This window comes from Ipomoea nil, unplaced genomic scaffold (genome assembly GCF_001879475.1).
Source record: "Ipomoea nil cultivar Tokyo-kokei standard unplaced genomic scaffold, Asagao_1.1 scaffold1622, whole genome shotgun sequence".
Taxonomy (NCBI): Eukaryota; Viridiplantae; Streptophyta; class Magnoliopsida; order Solanales; family Convolvulaceae; genus Ipomoea; species Ipomoea nil.
The window spans coordinates 643599-669524 of record NW_017618050.1 but is presented as its reverse complement, the minus strand read 5'-3'; the positions used below and the strand labels follow the sequence as shown (position 1 = coordinate 669524).

Genomic DNA, 25926 nt, shown 5'->3' with positions numbered 1-25926 from the left:
AGACTCTTGTAGTCAATCCAAAGGATCTATACCATCAAGGTTCAATCTTATGACCTTCCCTTAAGGAGAGCCACAAAGATACTATCTGAACACAAAGTGCTTAACTGCTCCACCCATTTGACTACTCCTTTTGGAGTTTTGGGTCTTCTAATTTGGAGTTTTACATTAGCTGGTGTGAGTGTTATTGTGAAAATTTTCTATAAATTTATCTAAGTAATAAACATGGGTGATGTTACTTGATATGATACTATATATTTTATGGATTTTTTTGTGGTGTTATTAGCACTAGTGCCGATATTATTAGGTATAATTAAAATTTTAGACCTAGCTATATTAGATATATATTGATATAAGAGAGGATAATATCCAATACAATCAAATAGGATACATCTAAATACAAAATATTATCGAAGATGCATCATAAATATTTCTATGCTTTATATTAATAAAAAAAATGACTCAATATAATCAACTATATATCTACATTGATTATTATTCAAAATTTTCTTCCAAAATTTTACCTAAAGAATTGAAACCTTTTCAATTTAATGTCTATCAAAGTACACAAAAATTTATGTGAGATATATCTCAAATATGGAAATATTTTTTAACAAAAATGTAACATTTTTCTATATGAACTAACAAGTATTAGTATTTAACAAAAGGATCTATATTTTTCATATTTGTATTTTCACGGAAAAGAATTAATGAAAAAGGTTATACTTTCCAATGAAAATAATGTAACACTTGAATTACTGATAGAAAAGTATTATATCTTCGTAAAAAAAAGTTATTTTTTATCATATGAAAATATTATATTTTCATTAAAAAGTATTACATGTTTCATGTGAAATGATTTCATACTAGACCAACTGATCAAAGAAATCTATTTGGAATGGAAGGCCAACAATAGCATTCATTGCACAATATTATGTACAAGTATTGGATTTCAGCGCTGCATTATGCTTACTTTCCATCACAGGGGATCACTCATTCTGTGACGGTTGTCATATCCTATTTAAAATCAATTGGTAACAAGTAGGCTGGCATTAACCATTTAACCACGCCCCTCCATGATAAGTTACAACACCACGTCATTACGTCTCGAATGGAGTAGGGGTTGAATTCGACCAACTCGACCGTCTTCCAACAACAGGTAAGCTAATAAGGCGGCATATCTAAGACACATGCAAAACTGCAAGTTTTCTCGCCATCTAAAATTTATGGTGTCCTAAATGTTAAATGGATTATTATAAGAAATGTTGTGTTTGATCTCAAAAAAAATAAAAATAAATTGTGTATGTCTCATATGTACATTATTAATAAAAGACGACAAGTGCTGAAGTATAATGGAGCGGAGCGAGAACAATTTCTGAACGAGCAGACACAAATCTTGTACTTTTAATGTATGATCATCACAATTAATTAAAGAACTCATTTAATCTAATTTCACTCCTGTAGATAAACTACCAAACAATAATCTTCTTCTCCTTTTTTTAGATTTTGTACATTGCTCTCGTTTTTCTTCAACAAAAGAGTTAACTATAAATTAAACTAGATCGATTTATAAATATTGATTAAATTATTAAAATGTTGAGCAGGTAAAAGCTATGCAACACCTAGCTATATGTCTGTAGGAGCGCAGCCGACAACATACGGGAGTAGTGGATCAAACAAAAAAGTCGCCGATCTGAGCACAATTGAGTACGTTTTATTAGAATTGAAGTTTCTGGGTTGAAGAGGCTGTCTCCCATCCCATAGAATTCAACATTATTCAATTCATTCAAATTCAACTATTAATTAACTAATAATTCCAACATACACACGTGTATTGACGTCTCAGCATTTACGTTTGTAAGTTATCATGGTACATTGACTTGGTATATGCATACATGGATGGACAAACCAGGTGGCTACGTACGTTGTCAATGCCCACGTATAGTACGCCAGTCAACAAGTCGTGTCGTTAAGTAGATGTAAATACAGGAGCAACCCAACTAAATTGGTCTGTTATAATTATAAAATTATAAGTTCGATTTTGTCATTTTGATCTTAGTGGAAACGACCTACTAGTCTTCTTAATTTGAGCCGGTCAGCTATATATGTACAACCTATACTGGTTTACCTCCTTAATTATGATCATTTATCGGTTAATGTTACAAAGTGGGATTTACCATCCCTTGTTACTCAAAAAAAGCAGATACAAATATAGGAGCAACCCCAATTCTAAGTTGGTTGAGATGTTGATTTGGTAACATCCACAAGATTTAAAGTTTGGTATCCAGTAGCAACGGCCTATTGATCTCCTGGTTTGAGCTGATCAGTTTTGGATAACCTATGTTGATTTACCTTCTTGTGATATTTTATTAATTAGGGTTACAATGTGTGATTAACTCATCACACACTTTTTAAGTAATAACGGCGGGCTTTTTCAAAAGTCAGACTGTTATATTTATATACGGTTATAAGTTCGACTCTGTCACTCTGATCTTAGCGGGAACGACCTATTGACCTTATTGGTTTGAGCCGGTCAGCTGTGTACAATCTATGCTGGTTAACTAATTTACCTCATTATGGTCATTTAATTTGTCGATTAAGGTTACAAGGTGGGGTTTACCTTCCCTTGTTACTCAAAATATAAAAAAAAAAAAAAAAAAAAAAAAGTAAGTAGATACAAATATAGTAACATCCCCAATTCGAAATTGGTTGAGATGTTTATTTGGTAACCACAAGATTTAAAGTTTGATATTCAGTAACAATGGCCTATTAGTCTCCTGATTTAAGTTGATAAGCTTTGGATAACAAATGTTGGTTTACCTTATTGTGATATTTTACTGATTAGAATTATAAGGTGTGATTAATTCATAACACATTTTTAAGTAATAACTGTTGGCTTTTTCAAAAGTCAAAGTAGATGCAAATACAGCTACGTCGCCACCATTCTTAACTCTCAAGATTATTTCTCATAATCTTAGTTTAATGTTTCTTGTATGACTTAACATACGTGAAAGCACCCACAACGTTAATCAATACAATGAACTCATTACCACCATCTTCGCAGTCTTTATCGTACGTACTACGAATTGAAACTTTCCATCTTGGTCATATTTGTTACGTTCAAGATTTACTACTTGACTATATAAATCTTAACAGCATATTTACATGCATGACATCATAAGTGATACTCAATATAATGTTTTTTTTTTTTTTGGTGCTTCTACAGTTCTACAATATAATTCTATGGGTGTCAAGAAAAACTCACAACGTAATAATTATTCGATGGTATACATATACTTTAAAAGACTATGTATGTCCAACAGAGTGTTGGGAACAATCAAATTCAATAGAATTTCAAGTACGCGCGAGAATTATGCTCTATTCACTCCGTCATTCTTTTTCATGCCCCCACTATCCGAGTGTGTGTACCTTAGAATGAAGACCATATGCGATTATGATGGTGTTGCCAAGAATCAAATTCAAAAAACCTTTAGGTACGTATGCGAATTATGTTCCACCCAAATTGCCCACTCTTTTCCATGCCTCGATGTGTTTGTTTGATTTTTAACCTATTGCTGGCAGTTGCTACTGGAAGGTGTGCTCTGAATGAATTCTTCCAAGACCTATAGGTATTAAAATCATGCTCCTCCCACTCAACGACTCTTTTCCACGCCTCAATGGAGTCGCTACCAAAAGTGCATGTTTGTTTGATTTTTAATCTAGCCTGGCTACCCGAAGGTGTATGAGATGAAGCTCGCCCAGACATTTAAATACGAGAATCATTTTCCACGTATCCACTCGACTACTCTTTTTCCACACCTCAATAGAGTACGTCGCTACTTGAAAGTGTGTGTCTGTTTGATTTTTAATCTATAGCCCGTAACAGCTACCGGAAAGTGTGGCCGGTTTAGGTCCTCTCAACCACTATTCTCCAAGCCTCACTGCGTTTGTTTGATTTATAATCTATAGTCTACCGTCGCTATTTGAAAATGCGGACCTCAAGGAGATAAATCAATCTGTGTTGCTCATAATTGATTGAGTCAAACTTGAAACATTGTGATTACTAAGACAACCGTCTGACCAACTCGACTAGGTTGCTCATAATAATCTCAAGAATTAGATTAAATAATTTATTTTACCAGAACTAAGGACACATAATTAATGTTGTTAATCTGATCTGATCACATACACGAAATGACGAAATCCGCTTTAATTATATTATATTATTATGGAGCATTAATTAAATTGTTTACTCTTGACTTTATGTCGTTTTTAAAATATTAAAAAAACATAACAATCAAAATCTCATTGCTACAACAATATTAAAACATTGACAGGTATTACATTGCAATCTTTTTAGTTGAAAGAGTGACTGAAGAAGAAGCTTCTTCCATGTTTCAGTGGAAAGTACAACCTAATTATTACAGAGATAATAGCTAAAAGACATGAGTTAAAGGACCACCGAAATAGGCCTAAATTTTGAGAAATTTAGGCTATGACTAGGAAAAAGAAGAGAAAAAAAAAAGTAAAACAAAAATGCTTCAGATTAATGCGGGCGCATGGAGTGTACGCACTTAGCTAGGCGCTAGTTTTGTCTCTCAGGCAACCAAGGTATAGTTTTGTTTTTGTTTTTTTTTTTTTTTTTAGTGATCCCACTATGGAGACAAAAATCAGTTTCTTATGTAATGAAAAACCACTAAAAAGTCACTTTCCCCATTTGTTAAAAAAACCATCTCCAAGTTTTTAAGCATGCAAAAACTCTCTAAAAATCACTATTGTAGTTACCCTTATAGTTGTGTACTTCTGGTATCCCATTGGCTCTATCACTTGGAGACCGAGTTAAATGGATGGGAAATTAAAGTTTCACAGTTAAATAGCATTTTAAATTATTAATTGCGAAACAATAAGTTATTAAATTATAAAAAAATTATAAACACACATCCAAACTTTAGTAAGAATCAATCTCAGCCTTACATTTAGAAAAAATCAAACGGGTCAGATCAAATTTTAAAAAATATGGTTATATTTTTATAATTATCACTAACTTTACTATGCAAATTATAATTAACTTGAACACTAATTATCACCAACTCTCATACTTTTTAGATTTGCACATTTAATATTAACATTTTGCATATTTAATATTAAAATATTGCACTTGCAAAAATGCGAAAGTGCATTGCACTTATGGTTTTTATTTTAGAGTGTATAATTGAGTTTTTTATTTTATTTGATTTAGTGATTCACTTTTTACTGTTTAAGGTCTAATATTCACGGTTTAGATTTAAAATATAACTTTTTTGTTGATTTTATAAAATTTATCAGGTTTACATATTTAGTTGTTAAAGATTGCATATTTAAGTGTTCAAGTTTGTATAGTGAAATTGATGATAATTGCGAAATTGTCATCGTCAAATTTTTACAGAAATAAGGTTGATCGAGATTGATTCTTATTTCTCTTCGGCCTATATATATATATATATATATATATATATATATATATATATATATATATATATATATATATATACTCATATGTAGCGGGGACTTACGGTGCGGCAGGGTTCCAAAAATACACCAACAGTGTTAACAATATTTACCAACAGTGTAAGAAAAACACACCACAATGAAATGCAATAAAAAAACACCAAAAAATATACAATACACCTAAAAAAAAAATACACCATATAACTCACCACCCCTAATGGTGTATTTCCGAACTCTGTATGGTGCTTTTACTCACACCTAATGGTGTGTTTTTGGTGATACGTACCTAATTTGTGTATGTTTTTTGTGGTGTATTTCCTAACGTTGATGGTGTATATAGTTCTATCAAAACTATTAGAGTAGAGACGCTTACTCAATCTAATTCTTAACAGTACTAAATATCTATATTTATAGACCACTCACTAATCAAATACAGAGTAAGATATTGTAATTACATTACTCTGAATATTTCATATGACGTCGGACATATGACATACGTAGTATGCATTATACTTTTAATATAATTTTTACATTATTTCACCCTATATATGTTGTTAATGTGAAATATAATGTCACATTGCTTATTGTGTGATACATACATTTATTTTAAAGTTAGGAATATTTTTGTATAAGAACATATATAGATGAATAGTCAAAACAATCATAGTGAATATTTATATACCAGTTGCAAATTGGCAATGAATATTCAATGTTTCCCCTGCGAGCTGTCGGCTAATTGCATAATTTGCTATACTTAATTACCTCTAATCCCGGATAATTATTAGTCCATATCCTCATCCAAACATATATATTATTTGGATCTAATAAAAATTTAAGCTGAAGAGAAAATCTAAGAACCAATAATCAGAGCATTCAATCTAAAAAATTTTAACAGCTTCAAAGTAAGAGGGATGGAAAAATTGTAGGACATTTTCGTAATAAATCAAACTTTATGTGTACTTAATAATACTATAGAGTGCACTTATCACTACTACAGAATGCTATATGTTATTATATGTACGTAAAAGTTCAGTAAAAGGCTTTACCTTATAGAGTTTATTGTTTAGTTTAGTTTAGTTTATTTATTTATTTATTTTTTTAAGTTCATTTTTGAGTTTAGTATATGTTAATCTTTAGAATGCAACTAACAATATTATAAAATACACCTAACAATAGTATAAAGTATACACAATGATATTATGAAGTGTGCATCCAGTGTGAAAGTGCAATATAATGCACTTATGGTTCGTCATTTAAATTTTATGGTTTTTTTTTTTAAATAAAAAAAATGGTTTATAAGTTTACTTTTTATTGTTTAGAGGCCAGGTAGTTTAGTATTTATGGTTTAATTTTGGTTTAGTTTTCAAGATTTATGAACAGATGCACTTTATGGTATGTCTAAAGTGCAAGTTATACTGTTGTTAATTGTACATTAAAATTTGAGTTATTTAAAATTGTACTCTAAGAATTTTGAGTTTTCAATTTTCTTTTTCTCTTATTACTTTAGGTCCGTTAGATCTTTCTAGATTGACGTCTCTCATTGTCTCTGATTAGTTCATAGTTTTCTCGAGCGTCAATTTTTACAAGAATGATGTGACCCTATATATATATATATATATATATATATATATATATATATATATATATATATATATATATATATATATATATATATATATATATATATATATATATATATATATATATATATATATGACATTTATTTGTGATATTATTTATCTATTTGTGTTGTGTGAATGGAACTGTTAGGGTGTGTTTGGAAACCCGGAAAATGACTTCTGGAAGTCATTTTCCGGGATTTTGGTGTTTGGTTACATTGGAAAATGACTGGTCAAAGGAAAATGGGGTGGAAGTCAATGGAAAATGAAGGCAATTTTATGGAAAATGACTTCCCTTTTTTTTTGGGGGAAGTCATTTTCCAACTTTTACACCAATATCATCAACACCATACCACCACCACCACCACTACCAACATACCACCGTCGCCGCCATCTCCACCATACCACCGCCACCACCACCACCATACCACCACCATACCACCGTTGTCACACCACCACCATCACACCACCGCCGCCGCCACCACTACCACCATACCACCGCAACCACCGTCGCCACCACTACCGTCGCCGCCACTACCACCATACCACCGCAACCACCGTCGCCACCACTACCGTCGCCGCCACTACCACCATACCACCGCAACCACCGTCGCCGCCATCACCACCATACCACCGCCCCCACCACCACCATACCATCGCACCACCGCCGCCGCCACCACCACCATACCACCGCAACCACCGTCGCCGCCACCACTACCGTCATACCACCGCCGCCGCCACCACCACCATACCACCGCCGCCACCACCACACCACCGCCACCGCCACCACCACTACCATACCACCGCAACCACCGCAACTACCGCCGCCGCCACCACCACCATACCACCGCAACCACCGTCGCCGCCACCACTACCGTCATACCACCGCCGCCGCCACCACCACCATACCACCGCCACCACTACCACACCACCGCCGCCACCGCCACCACCACCATACCACCGCCACCACCACCACACCACCGCCGCCACCGCCACCACCACCACCATACCACCGCAACCACCACCACCACTACCACCACCATACCACCGCAACCACCGTCGCCGCCACCACTACCACCATACCACCGCCGCCGCCGCCACCACCATACCACCGTCGCCGCCACCACCACCACCACCACACCATCGTCATACTACCACCACCATCACACCACCACCAATTATTATTATTATTATTATTATTATTATTATTATTATTATTATTATTATTATTATTATTATTATATAACGAATAACACCACTACCACTACACCACCACCACCACCATAATATTTTTGATATATTATTAGTTTTTTTTTTTGTTGAAAAACTTAGCTATTTTTTATTATATTTAAAATTAATATTATATTATTATATATTATTATACATGTTGTAATATTCTAAATAAAATAATTAAAATGTTTAATTATACAATTCTACTCATTTTCCAGAAAATGAACCAAACACACAAAAACAGTTTTCCAGAATGCAACCAAACACCGGAAAGGAAAATGTTTTCCGGAAAATGACTCATTTTCCAGAAAACATTTTCCAGAAGTCATTTTCCTGGTTTCCAAACGGACCTTTAATCTCTGCTCAATGTTTTCACAGCCATATATGAAGAAGGTAAGATTTGATTAAGACACAAAATAATTTTGATAAATGAAGTGTTAGAGAAGTAAATTGAAAAGTATTAGTCTAGTCATCATCTGCAGTAATTGTGATCAATTATTTAAACCATTTTTAATAATATCTTCTGCGACTTAATTATTTAAACTTCTTTTTAAAGAAAAAAGTTAGTTCACATATTATAATTTGTCGTTTATGATGAGTTTCTTATATGAATTCTCATTGTCGTCTCATATTATGTATAGTATGTATTTGCATGGTTTGATTCATGAAAATTGTATTAAACTTACGAAGTTAAAATGTTTAAAAAAAATAGTGAACCAATATAAGTTTATTTGATGACCAGCATTTAAATCTAGTATTCTACTATATTAATAAGAGCCAAACGAAGTTAAGCCTATAATGGGTAGAAAAAATATAATCCGTCAAATTATTAAATCAAATATGATTCAGATTGTTTATGATTTTGATAAGAAATGTCTTAGGTTCAAACCCCATCACAATTAAAATTCCCTTAAAAATTTTATTATTCTCCGTTAACTTACTCATTGATTTCAATAAGAAAGGTCTTATGTTCGAATCACATCCCAATCAAAATTGACATAATTAGTACTCTATTTTACTCTTACCAAATTAAATAATTTAGTAATTACAACAAAAAATAATACATATGCATTTCTTTAATTTAGAATTATGTGTCTACAATATAATGCCTTTATTCAAAAATAATTATTCATTATCAATAAATTAAATAAGAGAAATAATTTCATTAGTTATATTGTCTTTATTTTTCTCCAATGTAAACATTCAAATTCATTAATTGATTATATTCGCTACATTGTCCCTACAATGTCTTTATTCAAAAAAAATTATTCATTATCAATAAATTAATTTAGAAAAATAATTTCATTAGTTATATTGTCTTTATTTTTCTCAAATGTAAAAATTCTTTATATTCAAATTCATCAATTGATTATAATTTAATGGAATTGTTATGTGTGTGTGGGGGTTTGCGTGCACGAAATCCTGTAAAAACTACTTATCAAGAGAGAACTATGAATCAATAAAATTTACTCCGTGTATCTCTGGAAATTAAAGATGTAACAAACTTGGAGCAATTAAAGCAAAAAAAAAAAAAAATGCGGTGACATTTTAAAATAATTTTGAACTTTAAAGTGCAATTAACAACACTATATGATGCAATTTTCATCACTATATAAGCTATGTTTGGCAAACCTTGCTGAAAGGGTAGCTGAAAGCTGAAAAGCTAAAAACTGAAGAGTTGTTAACTAGCTGATTATGCTTAAAAGTGTTTGGTAAAATTAACTTTTGATAAGCTTATAAATGTAGAAAGACAAAAAAGGATAGTTTTATACAATTTAAATGATATGATTATTATATTGTTTTTATATTATAAAATATATGAGATATATATATATATATATATATATATATATATATATATATATATATATATATATATATATATATATATATATCTCACGATATTTGCAGAAGACGATGAATAAAAATATAGGAGAAGAGAAAAAAGCAAAAGGGTTTTCACTAAGCTAGGAATAGTAAAAGATGTCATTTATTTAAAATAATAAGGATAAATATGAAAAAAAGTTAGAAACTCCTAGCTTATTTTTGAAACGCTATCTAAGGTAGCTTTTCAAAGTAAACTTTTATTTTAAGCTACTAGCTTATTTTGAAAACATTATCAAACAGAGTTTATAGCTTATTAGTAGCTTAAAATAAGTTATAAGCTCCTAAATAAGCTCTGCCAAACAGAGCTTATTAGTGAGTATAGAGTATAATTAAGCAAAAATTATAGAGTGCATCTATTGATATTTGATAAATCCTAAAAACTAAACACAAAGGGTAATCCATAAATATTAAACTCATAAACAGTAAAGAGTGAATTCCTAAACCAAAATAAAAAAAAAATTAAACTGCAAATTTTAAAAGGTGAACCTGAAATGCAATGAACTTTCACTTTTGATGCAATTAATTAGTGAGATTGTTTGGTACAATTTATATTATTGTTGGGTGTACTTTATTATTATTATTAGTTTTGGTGAAAAGGCCCCTGCCCAAGGCCGGCATTAACGGACTCTTCTAAACCTTTCCCATTGGCATAGGTCGAAAGGAGCCCCAAGATGTCTACGTGATGAGCCTCTAAGGTAGTTGTACTCATATCTTTTGTCTGACTAAGATTTACCAAGAAATCAGCACATTTATTGTCTTCTCTCATCACATGGTGTTGCTACTTGCACTTAAAGTGTGAGTTACATACGAAAATGTCACTGCATTTTTTTCCTCTCCTTACTTTTATATATATATATATATATATATATATATATATATATATATATATATATATATATATATATATATCAGGTGCTGGATTCGCTTTTCGTGAGGTTGTGTGGTTGCACGCACATTAATTAAGCATTAACCTGACACATTTTAAGTATACAACACACGTACATTAAGTACACAAACAAAACACCTCAAGGACACAAACTCACGCACATTAAGCACAAAACACACGCACCTTAAGTTTCAACAACTACTCACATTAAGCACAAACTCACACACCTTAAGCACAAGACTCAAGCACCTTAAGCACAATACTCACGCACCTTAAGCACAATACTCACGCACCTTAAGTATAAACTCACGCACCTTAAGCACACAACCCATGCACTTTAAGTTTCAACAACTATTCACATTAAATACATACCCACGCACCTTAAGAACAAAACTCACGCACCTTAAGCACAATACTCACCCACCTTAAGTACAAAATTCACGCACATTACTCACCACACAACCGCACGGGAAACATTCACCCACACTGGAACTTAATTATATATATATATATATATATATATATATATATATATATATATATATATATATATATATATATATAATTAGGTTCTGGTGCGGTTGTGCGGTTTAATTTGGGTTATTCATCTCGCTTAAATCAACGTCCAGCCGTCCAGGATTACCAAAATTTTTTAAAAAAAATGCGATGGCAATTTTGTAATTTTTGCATCTAGGTCAAAATTAAGGTGAACGGTCCTGTGATTAATGTGCGTGAGTTTTGTATATAAGATGCGTGAGTTTTGTGCGTGAGTTCTGTGCTTAATGTGCGTGGGGTTGAGCTTAATGTGAGTAGTTGTTAAAACTTAAAGTGTGGGCTTTTGTGCGTGAGATTTGTTCTTAATGTGAGTGGAGTTTGTGCTTAATGTGCGTAGGCTTTGTGCTTTATGTGTGTGAGGTTAGTGATTAATGTCAGTAGTTGTTGAAACTTAAGATCTGTGAGTTAATACTTAAAGTGCGTGAGTTTTGTGCTTAATGTGCGTGGGTTTTGTACTTAATATGCGTAAGTTTGTGCTTAATGTCAGTAGTTGTTAAAACTTAAGGTCTGTGAGTTAATACTTAAAGTGCGTGGGTTTTGTACTTAATGTGCGTGAGCTTGTGCTTAATGTGCGTGGAGTTTGTACTTAATGTGCGTGAGTTTGTGCTTAAGATCTACACTTAACGTGCATGTTTCTATCACTTAAGGTGCGCCATTTTTAGCTTATGCTTCTTATTCCAGACAGGCGTTTTTTTTATTTTTTTTTATTATTTTTTTATTTTTTAATTTTCATTGATTTGAGCCGTTGATCTAGATTTGATCAACGGCTCAGATCTAACCGCACAACTGCACGGGAAGCTATATCCGCACCTGAACCCTTCCCTATATATATATATATATATATATATATATATATATATATATATATATATATATATATATATATATATATAATTGATTTTAAATCAAATGAAATTCTATTTGAAATGAAATTTAATTTTTTTTTTTTTGAAAACTGAAATTTAATTTGATATTTGAACTTGTTAACATTTCAGTGTACGTAAAATATAAGAATAGGTAACTACAGATTGCAGCGTGAATGACAATGTGAGTACAATGAAAGTGATGGGTAGATTTCTTATATGATATTGGTGCAACAGAGATGACGTTCTTACTTCACAACATTCAAACCACTTATATGTATTATTTCAATTTTATGGGCTTTTAAGGGCTATATATTATATGGGATATCCTATGAATGTATACAAGTAGAGGGGGGCGCAATTCGGATTATCTGAATCAAATTTAAATTTTGGTAAACCCAAATAATTATCAGTTCGGATATTTTAAATTTTGATATATCCAAATATAAATTCAATTTGAATATCGGGTGTTAAAAATTTATCCACACCCGACTCGAAGCCCAATTAACTGAAATTTTATTGTAATATAATTTATATATTTAGTTTTAAATGTATTTCATAATTAATAATACATTAATTTGTAAAAGTCTATTAGTTAATTATTAATGTTTGTTTTATTTTTAGTTTGATATATAGTATATGAAAAAAAATATAAATAATAAAATAATTTTTAAAAAAACTCAAAAATTGTTTAAACAATATTTTGGGTATATGGAAATTAACCCGAAATAATTTCACTTGAATCGAACATATCCGAATTAAATTTGCTTCGAATATCAGGTGTCAAAAATATCACTCGAAATTTTCGAATATCTGAAATAAACTTCAGGTATCACCTGAACCGAACCGACATCCACCCCTACATACAACCACGTAGGACAAGAGTAAAATAGGATTAGGATGTAGTTTGAATAAAGTGAGTAAAATAGGATTAGGATGTAGTTTGAATAAATGTTAGAGTTTTATTATTATTATTATTATTATTATTATTATTATTATTATTATTATTATTATTATTATTATTATTATTATTATTATTGTTGTTGTTGTTGTTGTTGTTGTTGTTGTTGTTGTGGTTGTTGTTGTTGTTGTTATTGTTGTTGTTGGGTGATCATAACTTCGCCAGACCAGACCACTATAGAGGTAAATCGCGAGTCGTAAAATTAGCCTACCGATTAGACCCTAGTCTTCATGTGCACACAAGGTATCCAAACCACACCTTCCATCATCTTGGGCCACTGCAGAGGTAAATCATATCGCGAGTCGTGCAATCAATCCAACAGTCAGACCCTATCTAGAGTTAATGCACGTAGACCTTAAAGATGCATCCTTAGTCCATCAATATGATTAATTACATACCTCAAAGGTATCTTTTCAAGGTTTAAATCTTTAAAACCACCAAAATGTGCCTACACAACATTCCAACCATCTCAAACATTTTGCACTACATGCAGCCTCTTTTCAATACATTGTGCACCACATTAAAAATTCTATTTCCTGCGTCCTTAATATCAAAATGCAATATCCCAGCATCTTCCCTAACATTCAACACCCTACAAGTGAAACTTGGCACATATCTCAGCCTGAATATCATAGAAAATAGTAAGTGTATACACACTTAAAGCATGTTTTTCAAATGGTAAAGGTGTCTTGAATGTTATTTTTTGCATTATTGTGTCATTGTGAGACCAAAGCACTATCAAAGTTCATTAAAAACCCAACTAGGCTAAACTGTGGGCTGGTAAAACCACTGAAAAAGTGATTCTCACTTTCGTGATGTAGTCTTAAGTAAACCACCATAAAAACATCTCTAAAAGAGGTAGGGATCCAAAATTTTCATAACTCAAACATATATAGACACCAATTATGATTAACCAATTAAGTCAAACTCTTCCATGAGCAACTTCCACGACCACTCGAAATCAACAGGTTTCAAATAAGAGCTCCACACAATGAAGTTTAGTTTGTTCCTAAAATAAACCTCATTCTTAATTTGCTCAATGTAGAACCAACCTTTTCACCAACTTTGCAAATAATGTGTCACATGCAATACAAATGTCTAATTTAATTTGCTTAAAAACTCTTGAAATTATCACTTTATTGCTAGATCCTAATCAGTAACAATTATTTTTGGCTTAGAACCTATTGCCTTCTTAAAGTTTTCAAATAAGCAAACATATGAATCTGTCATTTTTCAACAACAACCAACAACAAATGTAATACATTTCTTGTACGTGGTTATCAACTCCTATGAAGGGTGATATGTTGTGATACCATACCCTAAAAATAAAAACTATCTACATTTTTTTTTGAAAAGGATAAATTAATTCATTAAATCGGAATGAAGAATGTTGACAAGAAAGGCAGGTGGTTCATCAAACCACTCACCGCAACCTGACACAGAAAAGGCCTCCCTAGCAACAGTGTGGGCAGCACAATTCGCAGATCGATTAACATGACAGAATTTCACATCATCAATCTCAGATGCCAAATTCTTTACATCATCAACTAAATAACCAAAAACTGAAATAAAAGAAGCTGAAGAAATTGCATTAAAAACAACCTGACAATCTGTTTCCACATCCACCGCACCCAGTCCTATACCCCTTAGCCAACTCAATGCCTCCCGAATAAATAGCACCTCTGCTTCCCTAACCGCACATAACCCGGGCATTCTTATATTCTTGGCAGCCAGAAAATTTCCAACATCATCACGTAAGACCCATCCAAAACCCATAGCATTATCCTCAACATTTAGCGCAGCATCCGTTTTAAGTTTTAGCCTCCCATGTGATGGCCTTGCCCAACCTTCCACAACATGCAAATCTGAGTGGGCAACACCAGCTGGCAGCTTCTCATTCGCATTTCTCCAACAATTCAGAAACAGCAACGCCCTATGCAACATAGTACACAAATCAAAATCAATACCCTTCCACACACTCTCATTCTTGCTGGTCCACACACCCCAACAAGCCATAACAAACTTTGGTTTTGAACATAAATCTAAGGTGCTCAAAGCCCAAAAAAAAACAGTCTCCAAGATTATTACCATCGTAGGCACTGACATGCGACATCTCCAGCTTATTCCAAAGCCGAACTGCCTCCCCACACTGGACAAAAAGGTGCATGGCCGACTCCTGAACTTGTCTGCACATATGACAATTCAATAAACAAGCTACATTCTTAGTCATTAAAATATCACATGTTGGAAGGAAGTGGGATGCTAACTGCCAACAAAAACTCTTCACCTTTGGAGGGACATGCAAACTCCAAATACTTGCCCAAGGGCGATCACTTACAGGCACCAAAGTGAGCTTCTTATAACAAGATTTAACCGAATACGCACCTTTCTGCTCCCATTGCCAAAACCACCGATCACAAGGCTTTCGAATACTGACAGGAATATTCAAAATCAAATTAGCATCACATGTATTAAATATATCCTTAACACACTCCACATCCCAACCATTACCATGTAAATTCATTAAGGAGGACACCGGGGCCTGATAAACTGTCTGATGCAGCTCCGTTTCTACAAATGGATTATCATCCACTGGTAGCCAAGGATCCCTGCCAATTAAAGTCCCATTACCATCGCCAATCACCCTTCTACAACCCTCCTTCAAGCACTCTTTAACTGCTAACATACCCCGCCATATGTAGGACGGATTGTTCCCCTCCCTGGCATCAAAAAAGTCACAGTCAGTGTAATAACGTGATTTAAACACACGTGCCACTAAACTCGTGGGGTTGGAAATCAACCTCTAAGCTTGCTTTCCTAGAAGAGCTTTATTCATCTCATGAAGGCGTCTGAACCCCATTCCACCACACGCTTTTGGCCTCGACAAACCCTCCCAAGAACGCCATCGTATTCCACGGCCATTACTCACATCACCAGACCACCAGTACTGATTCAATACTACCTCAATTTCCTGGCAAAGGCCCAAGGGGAGTAGAAACACCATCATAGCATATGTTGGCATTGCCTGCAAAACATTGTTCAATAGAACCTCCCTCCCAGCTCTTGACAGGAACTTGGCATTCCAAGAACGAACCCTGGTGAGTATACAATCCTTCAGAAACCCCAGAATGGCTTTTTTTTTCCTTCCCACTAGAGAAGGCAAACCCAAGTACTTTCCACTAGTCTCTCCCTCCTCCACGCCCAGAACATCAACCACTTCATTCCTTATATTCTGTGGCACATTAGCACTAAAACATGCAGCAGATTTATCATAATTAACATGCTGGCCAGAAGCCCTAGCATAAGTGTCCAGCACATACCTCATTTGAACGCTTTCTTCCTCGTTACCCCGAAGGAACAGGAAGGAGTCATCTGCAAAGAGAAGATGAGAGACAGAAGGCGCACCCCTTGCAACCGAAACACCATGCAATCGGCCCGCAGCCATACTTCTTTCAATCATGGCACTCAACCCTTCTGCGACAAAGAGGAATAAATATGGGGACAACGGGTCCCCCTGACGAAGACCCTACCAGGTATAATCGGTCCCAATCGCCGCTGGTCATGTAAGATTTGTTACCGTACAGAAGTTACCGTTTCAAGCAGAATATTGACCCATCGATCACCAAACCCCGACTTAAGCATCACTGCCCGAAGAAAATCCCACTCCACCCGATCATAGGCTTTGGACATGTCAAGTTTCAAAGCCACCACCCCCTCACGGCCCTGGGTCTTCCATTTCAAATAATGGTGAACCTCGTAGACAAGCATGATATTGTCAGTAATTAGGCGGCCCGGAACAAAGGCACTCTGCGCATTCGAAATCAGCTTCTGCAACAAAGGTTTTAAACGATTAACACACACCTTAGCCACAATCTTATAGATGACATTACACAATGCTATCGGGCGCAGATCCTTCATAGACTCCGGCCTAGCCTTCTTCGGAATCAGAACAACAAGGGTATCATTAGCACCACCTGGGAGCTTAGCCAAATCCAAGAAGCCCCTGCAGAAAGCCGTAACCTCCCCCCCCCCCCCCCCCCCCCCCCCCCCCCCCCCCCCCACAATGTCCCAGAAATACTGAAAAAACCCCAACCCAAAACCATCAGGACCCGGGGACTTGTCAGGATGCATCTGAAACACCGCTACCCTAACCTCCTCCATACTCGGTGGGCGCAATAACATTGCATTATCATGCTCAGTCACCTTCCCCGATATAGCATCAATTACCTCCTCCATCTCACCATAGTCCGGGGCGAAAAGACCATTATAATAATTCAGCATAACATTGTCCAACCCCTCCTCATCCTCTACCCAAGTTCCGTTCTCATCCCAGAGCCTTCTAATAGTGTTCTTACGGCGTCTAGTTTTCACAGAATTGTGAAAAAACTTGCTATTTACGTCCTCGCCTTGATACAGAATTCCTTGGCCCGCTGTTTCCAAAAATAATGTTGTTGCTCCAACAAATAAAGCAACTCCCTTTCTACCTCATCATACTCACGCATACCTGGCACATCACGACGCCCTCTTAGCCAAGCTAAGCGACGCTTATTATACTCAATCTTTCTCTGGAACTCCCTGTTATAATTCCGCCCCCACCTCCATATGTCATGAGCACACGCCTCCACCCTTGCCAACGTGTTTTGGCCCACCGTTCTGTCCCAGTTGTGGGAAATAATTTCCCTGCACGTTTCCTCCCGCAGCCACATATTATCAAAACAAAACCTGGCTCGCTTCCGAACCCGAGGGAGTGAAACCGGAGTTAAAATTAGGGGCAAATGATCACTATATGGAACAACCAGTGAATGCGCCTGAGCTCCCTAAAACAAATTCAATCAATCCTCGCATGCCAGAATACGATCCAATTTCTCCTCAATCATATGACCCGTTCCCCGCAACTTCACCCAAGTGAACTGAGGCCCCTCAAAAGGGACATCCTGCAAACCACAGTCAGCAATAGCCGCCCTAAAACCATTAATTAACCAAGGCGGATGTGGGACCCGACCTACCTTCTCAGACTGATCAAGTAGATCGTTAAAATCCCCCATCAGCAGCCACGGAAGAGAAGACCGAGATGACAAGGTGCGCAACAACTGCCATGCCTCTCGCCTTCGGTGCCTCTCCAGGAACCCGTAAAAACCAGTAAAACGCCAGAAAGGGCTTCCAACATCCAACCGCAGGTCACAATCAATATGATTCGCAGAATAACCCGAAACCCTCAAGTCCACACTATTCATCCACAACAGAGCTAAGCCACCCCTATGCCCATCCGCCTCCACCGTAAATACACAATCGAACCCCAACTGCACACGGACGTCCTCCATACGTTGCTTATCCGCGAAAGTCTCAATCAAATACACCACAGTCGGCCTCTTTGTGCGAACTAGGTCCGCTAAAACACGAACTGCCGTCAGGTTGCCAAGCCCCCGGCAATTCCAGGAGATGAAACTCATAATTCCCGGAGCAAGTCCCGCCCCCAATCCGTTTTTTGACACCATTGCTCCACAATCCATCTCACCACCACCCTCACCACCTTCACCCCCCTCGGCATCCCCCTCCTCTACCCTCCTTCTTTTTTGCTCCCCAACAACAACCCCACGAACAACACTGTACACACCCCCATACTTTTCCCGAACAACACTGCCAACACCCCCATGCATTTCCCCAACAACACTGCCCGTACCCCCCTGACCCAAATCAGTCCCAACTACACTGTTTTTCTCCCCCCCCCCCCCTCACTGTTACGGGATTCCTCAACAAAACCCATAGCAGGTGACCTCCAAAACTTACGCTCGGCAACAGTTTCAGGGGGAATCCAGCCTTGGTTCGTCGTTGGCAGTCCCCGGCGAGTAGTGGCACGTAACCAGGCTCCGTACGGTTTCTCCACTTTAGGATCAGTGCGCTGCAATGCGAGCCTGCAATATCTATCCCCATGCCCTATCAACCCACATAAGAAACAAAAGGTCGGCAACCGTTCATAACGAAAATCTATGATAAACCAACTCCCAACACCCTTCTTGAGCTTCATTTGTTTCTTGAGCGGTTTGGTAATATCCAGAGACACCCGAACACGATAAAACACCCTCATGGAGCCATCGAAATTCCTACCATCAGACTGTACTACAGTTCCCAGAAACGAACCCACAGCCTTGATCACCGACTCAGAGCGAAAACCGACCGGCAGAGCATGTATCTGAACCCAAAAGTCCACAAAATCCAACGGCACTGTTTCCGGATCCTCCCCAGGTTCTAGCTTCTTCATAATTAACAAGCTTTGTTCATACGCCCAAGGTCCTTCGGATAGGATACGTTGGAAATCAGCTTCGTGGTAAAAACGAAAGAGAAACCTCCGAGGCTGAAACTCCCGCATATTCACTCCCATGGCCGCCTGCCACACTCTTGCCATGGTGTCCTGAAAATATGCAAACCGGACCGCACGATTTGTTAGCAGCCATCCAACCGCATGGAACATCTCCTCCTCCTCTTCACACTCTCCCGGCTCAAAAGGAACCTGTACCGCGACCTCTTCATCATCCACATCTGCTAACGTCAGGCTTGCACACTGATCAGTAACCTCCTGAGCATCCATCTGCACAGACGTAACTAGCGTAGGAGTTCGTTGTCGACGCCTGTCGCACGGCGAAAAACAAGCAGAAACCCTAGAAAACGCTCGCGAATACGGCGAGAGAAAAAACGAAAAAATTCCTTATTCAAAAAATAATTGTTTTTTATTCTTTCAACTTTAATTTACCACAACTATCTACATTTTTCTTCTTTAATTTCTTTGTTTTATGTTTTTCACCTCGATTTATTTCATACAAATTCCACCTTTATTTTTAAACTATGGTGCTTTAATTTCAATAATTTCGAATTACCGATGTAAGTAAATCTTATAAAAATGTACATTATTATACGTAAGAAAAATAAATAGTGCTTTTAGTACGAAACTGGAAAAATAAAAACGGAACGGTAGAAGAATCACATCATTGCAAATAATTCGACTCCAGGACTAATGAGAGCTATCTATTGGTATTCTTGGTTAGTTTGAGAGCTATCTATTGGCATTCTTGGTTAGTTTGAGCTAGTCAGTAATGGACAACCTGAGATGATTTACTTTCTTCTGATTTTTTATTGACTAAGGTCACAAAGTGAGCTTAATCCGTGAGTATATATATTTTCAGGCAGCAGCTATAGACTTTCTCGCAAATCAAAGGAACGGTAAAAAATCATATATATCATTACAAATAGTTCAATTCCCCATGGGAGCTGCCTATTAACTATCTTGTCAATTTAAGCTGATTAGCTATATATGAGTAACATAAACTAGTTTACTTTCTTATTGTTCTTTACTAACTACGGTCGCAAAGTTGAGTTCACCTAAAGCGTATTTTTTTCGTAAATCAATGAAACCATAGAAAAATCATATCATTTCAAACAGGTATTTTATATTAAAAAAAAAATGGATAATACGGTCAAGAGGGCAACCGTGTGAGTGAAGGGCCATAGTAGGTGAGGGCTTGAGATTCACACTTCCATCCCTTGTATACTCCACAGCTTTAAATTTCCCAGTTTCTTGCTCATATGATCAACCAAGAAAAAATAATAATAATGATAATAATTATACTTTGATGCAAGCTTTCTCCAGGCAAGCTAAGTGATGTGAGAAAACCACAAGAAAGGTAGCTAGCAGTAGACAGTAATGGTTTCTTCTGCTACTTAGACAACAACTAAAATTAGTTTTTCCATATTTCTTGAGGGAAACCCTTTAACTTAATTGTTTTCTTCTTCTTCTTCTTGTTGTTGTTCATGGATTGTAGGGTTTGACCAGAGAGAGAGATTGATCTGTTTGTTGGAGTGTTGAGATTAGCAAAGTGGTTGTGAGGAGGGAGCATTAAGAAAGAATTTAATACAAGTAAGGTGAGAATTGAAGAAATGGAAGGAGAGTTGAAGGAGGAAAGCTTGCCACCAGGTTTCAGGTTTCATCCCACAGATGAAGAGCTTATAACTTTTTATCTTGTGAACAAGATCTCAGATGCTGGATTCACTGCTAGGGCTATTGGAGATGTTGATCTAAACAAGTGTGAGCCATGGGATCTTCCAGGTAGCTTAGCTTGCTAGCTTTTTTTTTTTTTTTTTTTTTTTTTGGTTTATCCAGGATTTCCACCGTTGGATACAGTGACAGCTTGCTAGCTTTTTTGTCTCTACAAATCTATCATCAAAAAGCTAAGATCAGATCAAAGGGAAAAGAATTAGGGTTTTTGGTTTTGTTTAGATGTATGTGTAATCATTAAAAAAGTGCAAAAACAACTAGGGTTTTGCTTCATGTTCACAGGATTGTTGTATTGGTATTAATTTTTTTTTTTTTTTTAGATGACTAATCTTAGCATTAAAAGAGTGCAAAAACATCTAGGGTTTTGGTTCATATTCATAGGATTGTTTATGGGTATTGATGTTTTGTTCTTTTTTTTTTTTTTTTTTTTGATGACTAATCTTAGCATTAAAAGGGTGTGGAAACATCTAGGGTTTTGGTTCATATTCATAGGATTGTTGTATTGTGACTAATCATATTAAAATGGTGTTGAAATCAAGGGTTTTGGTTCATATTCATAAGATTTGTAGCTTCTTGTTCTATTCTTTTTTTTTTTTTTTTAAATATATCTAATGAGCATACAAGCTAAACATGAAACTTTTTGATCTAGTCTTGAAACTATATATCTTTGATTTATGAAAACTTTCGCAGTTATTTTCCGAAAGTGAGCTATAAGTGAAGTCCGCCTTTATGATCTATTGAATCTATTATATATATCTTTAATATGCATTGAATTTCTAGCTTCAGCATACAAAGAAAATCTTTAAAAATTTTGAATTTCTTATCATTTATGGTACTCGAGATCAATTATATTCCTATAACACTAGATCAATATATAAACAATTGAAATCTCAACTTTTTTTTTTATTATTATTATTTATGATTTGTTATTTTTGTTTTCAATATTCTTAGGGTTTGCACGAAGGAACTCTAGATTGAAATGATATAATAATTTTCTACTCGATCACTTATGGTACCAGCTAGGAACTAACACCTATAACACTAGATTGATATGAATGAATAAAATCTCTTTAAAAAAAAATAATTAAAGTGTTACTTTTATTTTTGAGTTTTCATTATTAGGTTTCAACAAAGAAACTCTAGAAATGATATAATTTTCTTGTAACTTTATGTTTGTATGTTTTTTTTTACTAGCTAGCTAGCTAGGGGTTTTATTTTTATGTAATATCTGGATTAATTATATATGATTTAAATAATTGATTTAATAATTTGTTCTTATTAGGGAAAGCTAAGATGGGAGAAAAGGAATGGTATTTCTTCAGCCTCCGGGACCGGAAATATCCAACAGGAGTGAGAACTAATCGGGCAACGAACACCGGATATTGGAAAACAACCGGCAAAGACAAAGAGATCTTCAACAGCTCAACCTCGGAGTTGGTTGGCATGAAAAAAACGTTGGTGTTTTACCGAGGAAGAGCTCCTAGAGGAGAGAAGACCAACTGGGTCATGCATGAATATCGGATCCACTCTAAATCCTCTTATAGAACAAACAAGGTACGTACTATATCACTTCATTAATTATATTTGTTGTTCCTAAGAATAGAAAAAGGGAGGTGGTTACCTTGTTGAGAAGAAAATAATGTTGTCTTGCTCCTCATCTTAGGTTTAACTTGTGGTCTTCACCATCTTAAGATGAATGGTAGAATAGAAAAGAAAAGAAAAGTCCCTTTTTTTTTTTTTTTTTTTTTTTTTTTTGAGTGAGGCTCACCGTCACTACTTGAGGACATGTACAGAGTAAATCTCGCCTCGTGGTCTTAGTTGGTAAAGGAGACAAATTATACTATGAATTATGGTTCACATTACAATGTGAACCATTGATAAATGTTACTCCGTAACTTTTAGCATATATATTGAATGTTCATTTTTAATATGTTGAAAGTTCATTTTTAAGTAATATATACCAAAAAATAAACTTTTTACAGAATAAAAATAAACACTCAATATACTGAAAATGAACTTTTAATATACTAAAAGTGAATATTATGCAATTAAGGTGGACCATGATCCATAGTATAATGTTGATTGGGCAAAGCGGGACCACAACAATGAGGTAAATTAGTAATCATTATATATAGTATGGACCACTGTTCACTACTTTTAATTGACATAAGGTTATTTTGAAGGTTCACTTTTAGTGTAATGGAGGTTCATTACTTGGTATATTGTCTAAAAATGAATTTTTAGTACATTAATAATGAACTTTCAATATATTAAAAACAGTGTTGCAAAAATTCCATCTAGGCGCCGATTAGGCGCTAGGCGCTAGCTAGACGTTGGCCGGCAGCCTAGCCTATCACCATAATCAGTAGTCGGCCACCTAAGCGCTGTCTAGGCCTCCTAGGCACCGACTAGGTTGCCTAGCCGGCCGATTAGCTATTGTTCCTTTCTTTTTTAAATGGGTTATTTTATTCAAAATCACATCGTTTTAAATAATCCTAAACTGTTCAAAGTCTAATATTTTTAAGGTTAATATTTAATATTTTAGTATTAATTATTAAAGTATTAAATAGTGCCTATTGATTTTTTCAACCATGATTAACAATGAACATACATTTTATTAATGGTCCACATTTCAATGTGAAATATAGTACATAGTATAATTTATCGTAAATCAGCTACTCCAAATTAAGAAAGTGAATAAATTTGCTCTCATGTTAGACCAACTTGGGTGGGTTATTGCATAAACAATAAATAAATAAATAACCTTTTTGTACGTATATAATAAGATGTTGGGTTTGTTTGCATGTTTGATATATGCAGCAAGATGAGTGGGTGGTCTGCCGTGTTTTCCAGAAGAGCGCCGGAGCTAAGAAGTATCCGTCCAACCACTCCAGGGCGGTGAATCCGTACACGCTGGAGATCGGGCCTAGTATGATGTCGTCGCAGATGATCCCGCCGGACCACGGCTTCCACTTCGCCATGGGACCGCCGCCTGGAAGAAACGCCGCCGCCGCCGCCTACATAACCCCTGCGGAAATGCAGGAGTTCAATAGGGTTTTCAGAGGGGCCGGCGGCGGCGCAACCTCCGCCGCCATCAACTTCCCCATCCACCAACCCCATCAGATGAACTACCCAATGGGACCCACCGGAGCCGGCGGAACAGGCTGCTTCACTATCTCCGGTCTGAACCTAAACCTGGGCGGCGGCAGTGGCGGCGGCTCGGCCTCGTCTCAGGCCGTTCTCCGACCAATGCCGCCGCCGCCGACGGCGATGACTCAGCCGGATGTGCTGATCACAAGTGAAGCCGCCGGGTACGTGGCGGCTGACATGGGCAATCCGGCAAATAGATATATGGGCATGGATCAATGTGCTGATTTGGATAACTATTGGCCGACATATTGATCGATCATATGATCATCAAGGAAACAGATGAGTATAAAAACATAAGACAAATCAAAAACTCTGCAAGTGTATTATTCAAATTAATGTAGGACAGTAAGAACATATATATATATATAGTATTAGGCTACTACTGCTACTGGATAGTGTTTTCAGTTCGTTGTACGTGCAGTGTTAAACAATCAAGTTGTTAGGATTATATATGGCTTTAATTTGTGGGAGATGCATGACTTAATAAGTATACAAAGAGTAGCTTAAATTTGCTTGTTTATTGCCATCAATATTTCTTTGTAAGGAAAATACTATATGTACTATCATTCTACTCCCACATTTAGATGTAGACACTTTTACAGAGGCCTACATGAAAAAAAAAATAGTCTATCAACGCTCACCACATAAGGGGTAAGATTTGGTCGGAAGTACATGTAGTAGAAGAAGTCACTCAAATAACCCCAAAGTTTTCACATCCTGACTTTACTGCTGAATTGTAGAAAGATAAATTAAGATGATTCAATGACTTTTTAGGTAGGAGCTTGGACCAGTATATGTGCTCATAGGTGAAGTATGTATGCATAGCTCCAATTCTCATATAAAATAATTAGGGTTTCTTGTTTGGACATTTCATTTTCCAGCTGATTTAACAATTTTCCATGTGTTGATATGATCATTCACTAAGAAAGCATATATGTTCATTAATTTCAATCTACTCATTCAATATTATAAATTTAGAGAAATTAAAGTCTATAGTGTTGATCGGCATCCGTACATCTTGTACCGAGAATAAGTCAAAAAGTTTGAAAAGGCTTTAGTTTGTTCACATAATAGTGATAGTACCCCGTAGGGGCAAATTATGCTATGCGCACGTGCGCACCTTGCAAGGTGTGCACGGCGCTAAAACAGCGTCGTTTTCACTGAAAACGACGCCGTTTTAACTAAAAAACAAAAATTGTTCGAAACGCCGTTAACGGCGTTAACGACATATTCGTTATGAAATT

General features: G+C 35.8%; 1 protein-coding gene across 1 annotated transcript; it reads left to right on the top strand.

The window, feature by feature from the left end:
* The first annotated feature begins 21061 nt into the window (after positions 1–21061).
* Positions 21062–25212, top strand: LOC109191396 (NAC domain-containing protein 92). Its single transcript, XM_019342045.1, has 4 exons — positions 21062–21161; positions 21300–21583; positions 22815–23086; positions 24353–25212. Exons 2-4 carry the CDS (start codon positions 21415–21417, stop codon positions 24932–24934), a joined length of 1023 nt encoding a protein of 340 aa, XP_019197590.1. The 5' UTR covers positions 21062–21161; positions 21300–21414; the 3' UTR covers positions 24935–25212.
* The last annotated feature ends 714 nt before the right edge of the window (positions 25213–25926 follow it).

What these genes read in the sequence shown, in the direction of transcription:
- LOC109191396 (XM_019342045.1), top strand. Translation starts at nt 21,415, where the DNA reads ATGGAAGGAGAGTTGAAGGAGGAAAGCTTGCCACCAGGTTTCAGGTTT. An exon ending in TGAGCCATGGGATCTTCCAG is followed by an intron (nt 21,584 to 22,814) that starts GTAGCTTAGCTT and finishes TGTTCTTATTAG; the next exon opens with GGAAAGCTAAGATGGGAGAA. An exon ending in CCTCTTATAGAACAAACAAG is followed by an intron (nt 23,087 to 24,352) that starts GTACGTACTATA and finishes TGATATATGCAG; the next exon opens with CAAGATGAGTGGGTGGTCTG.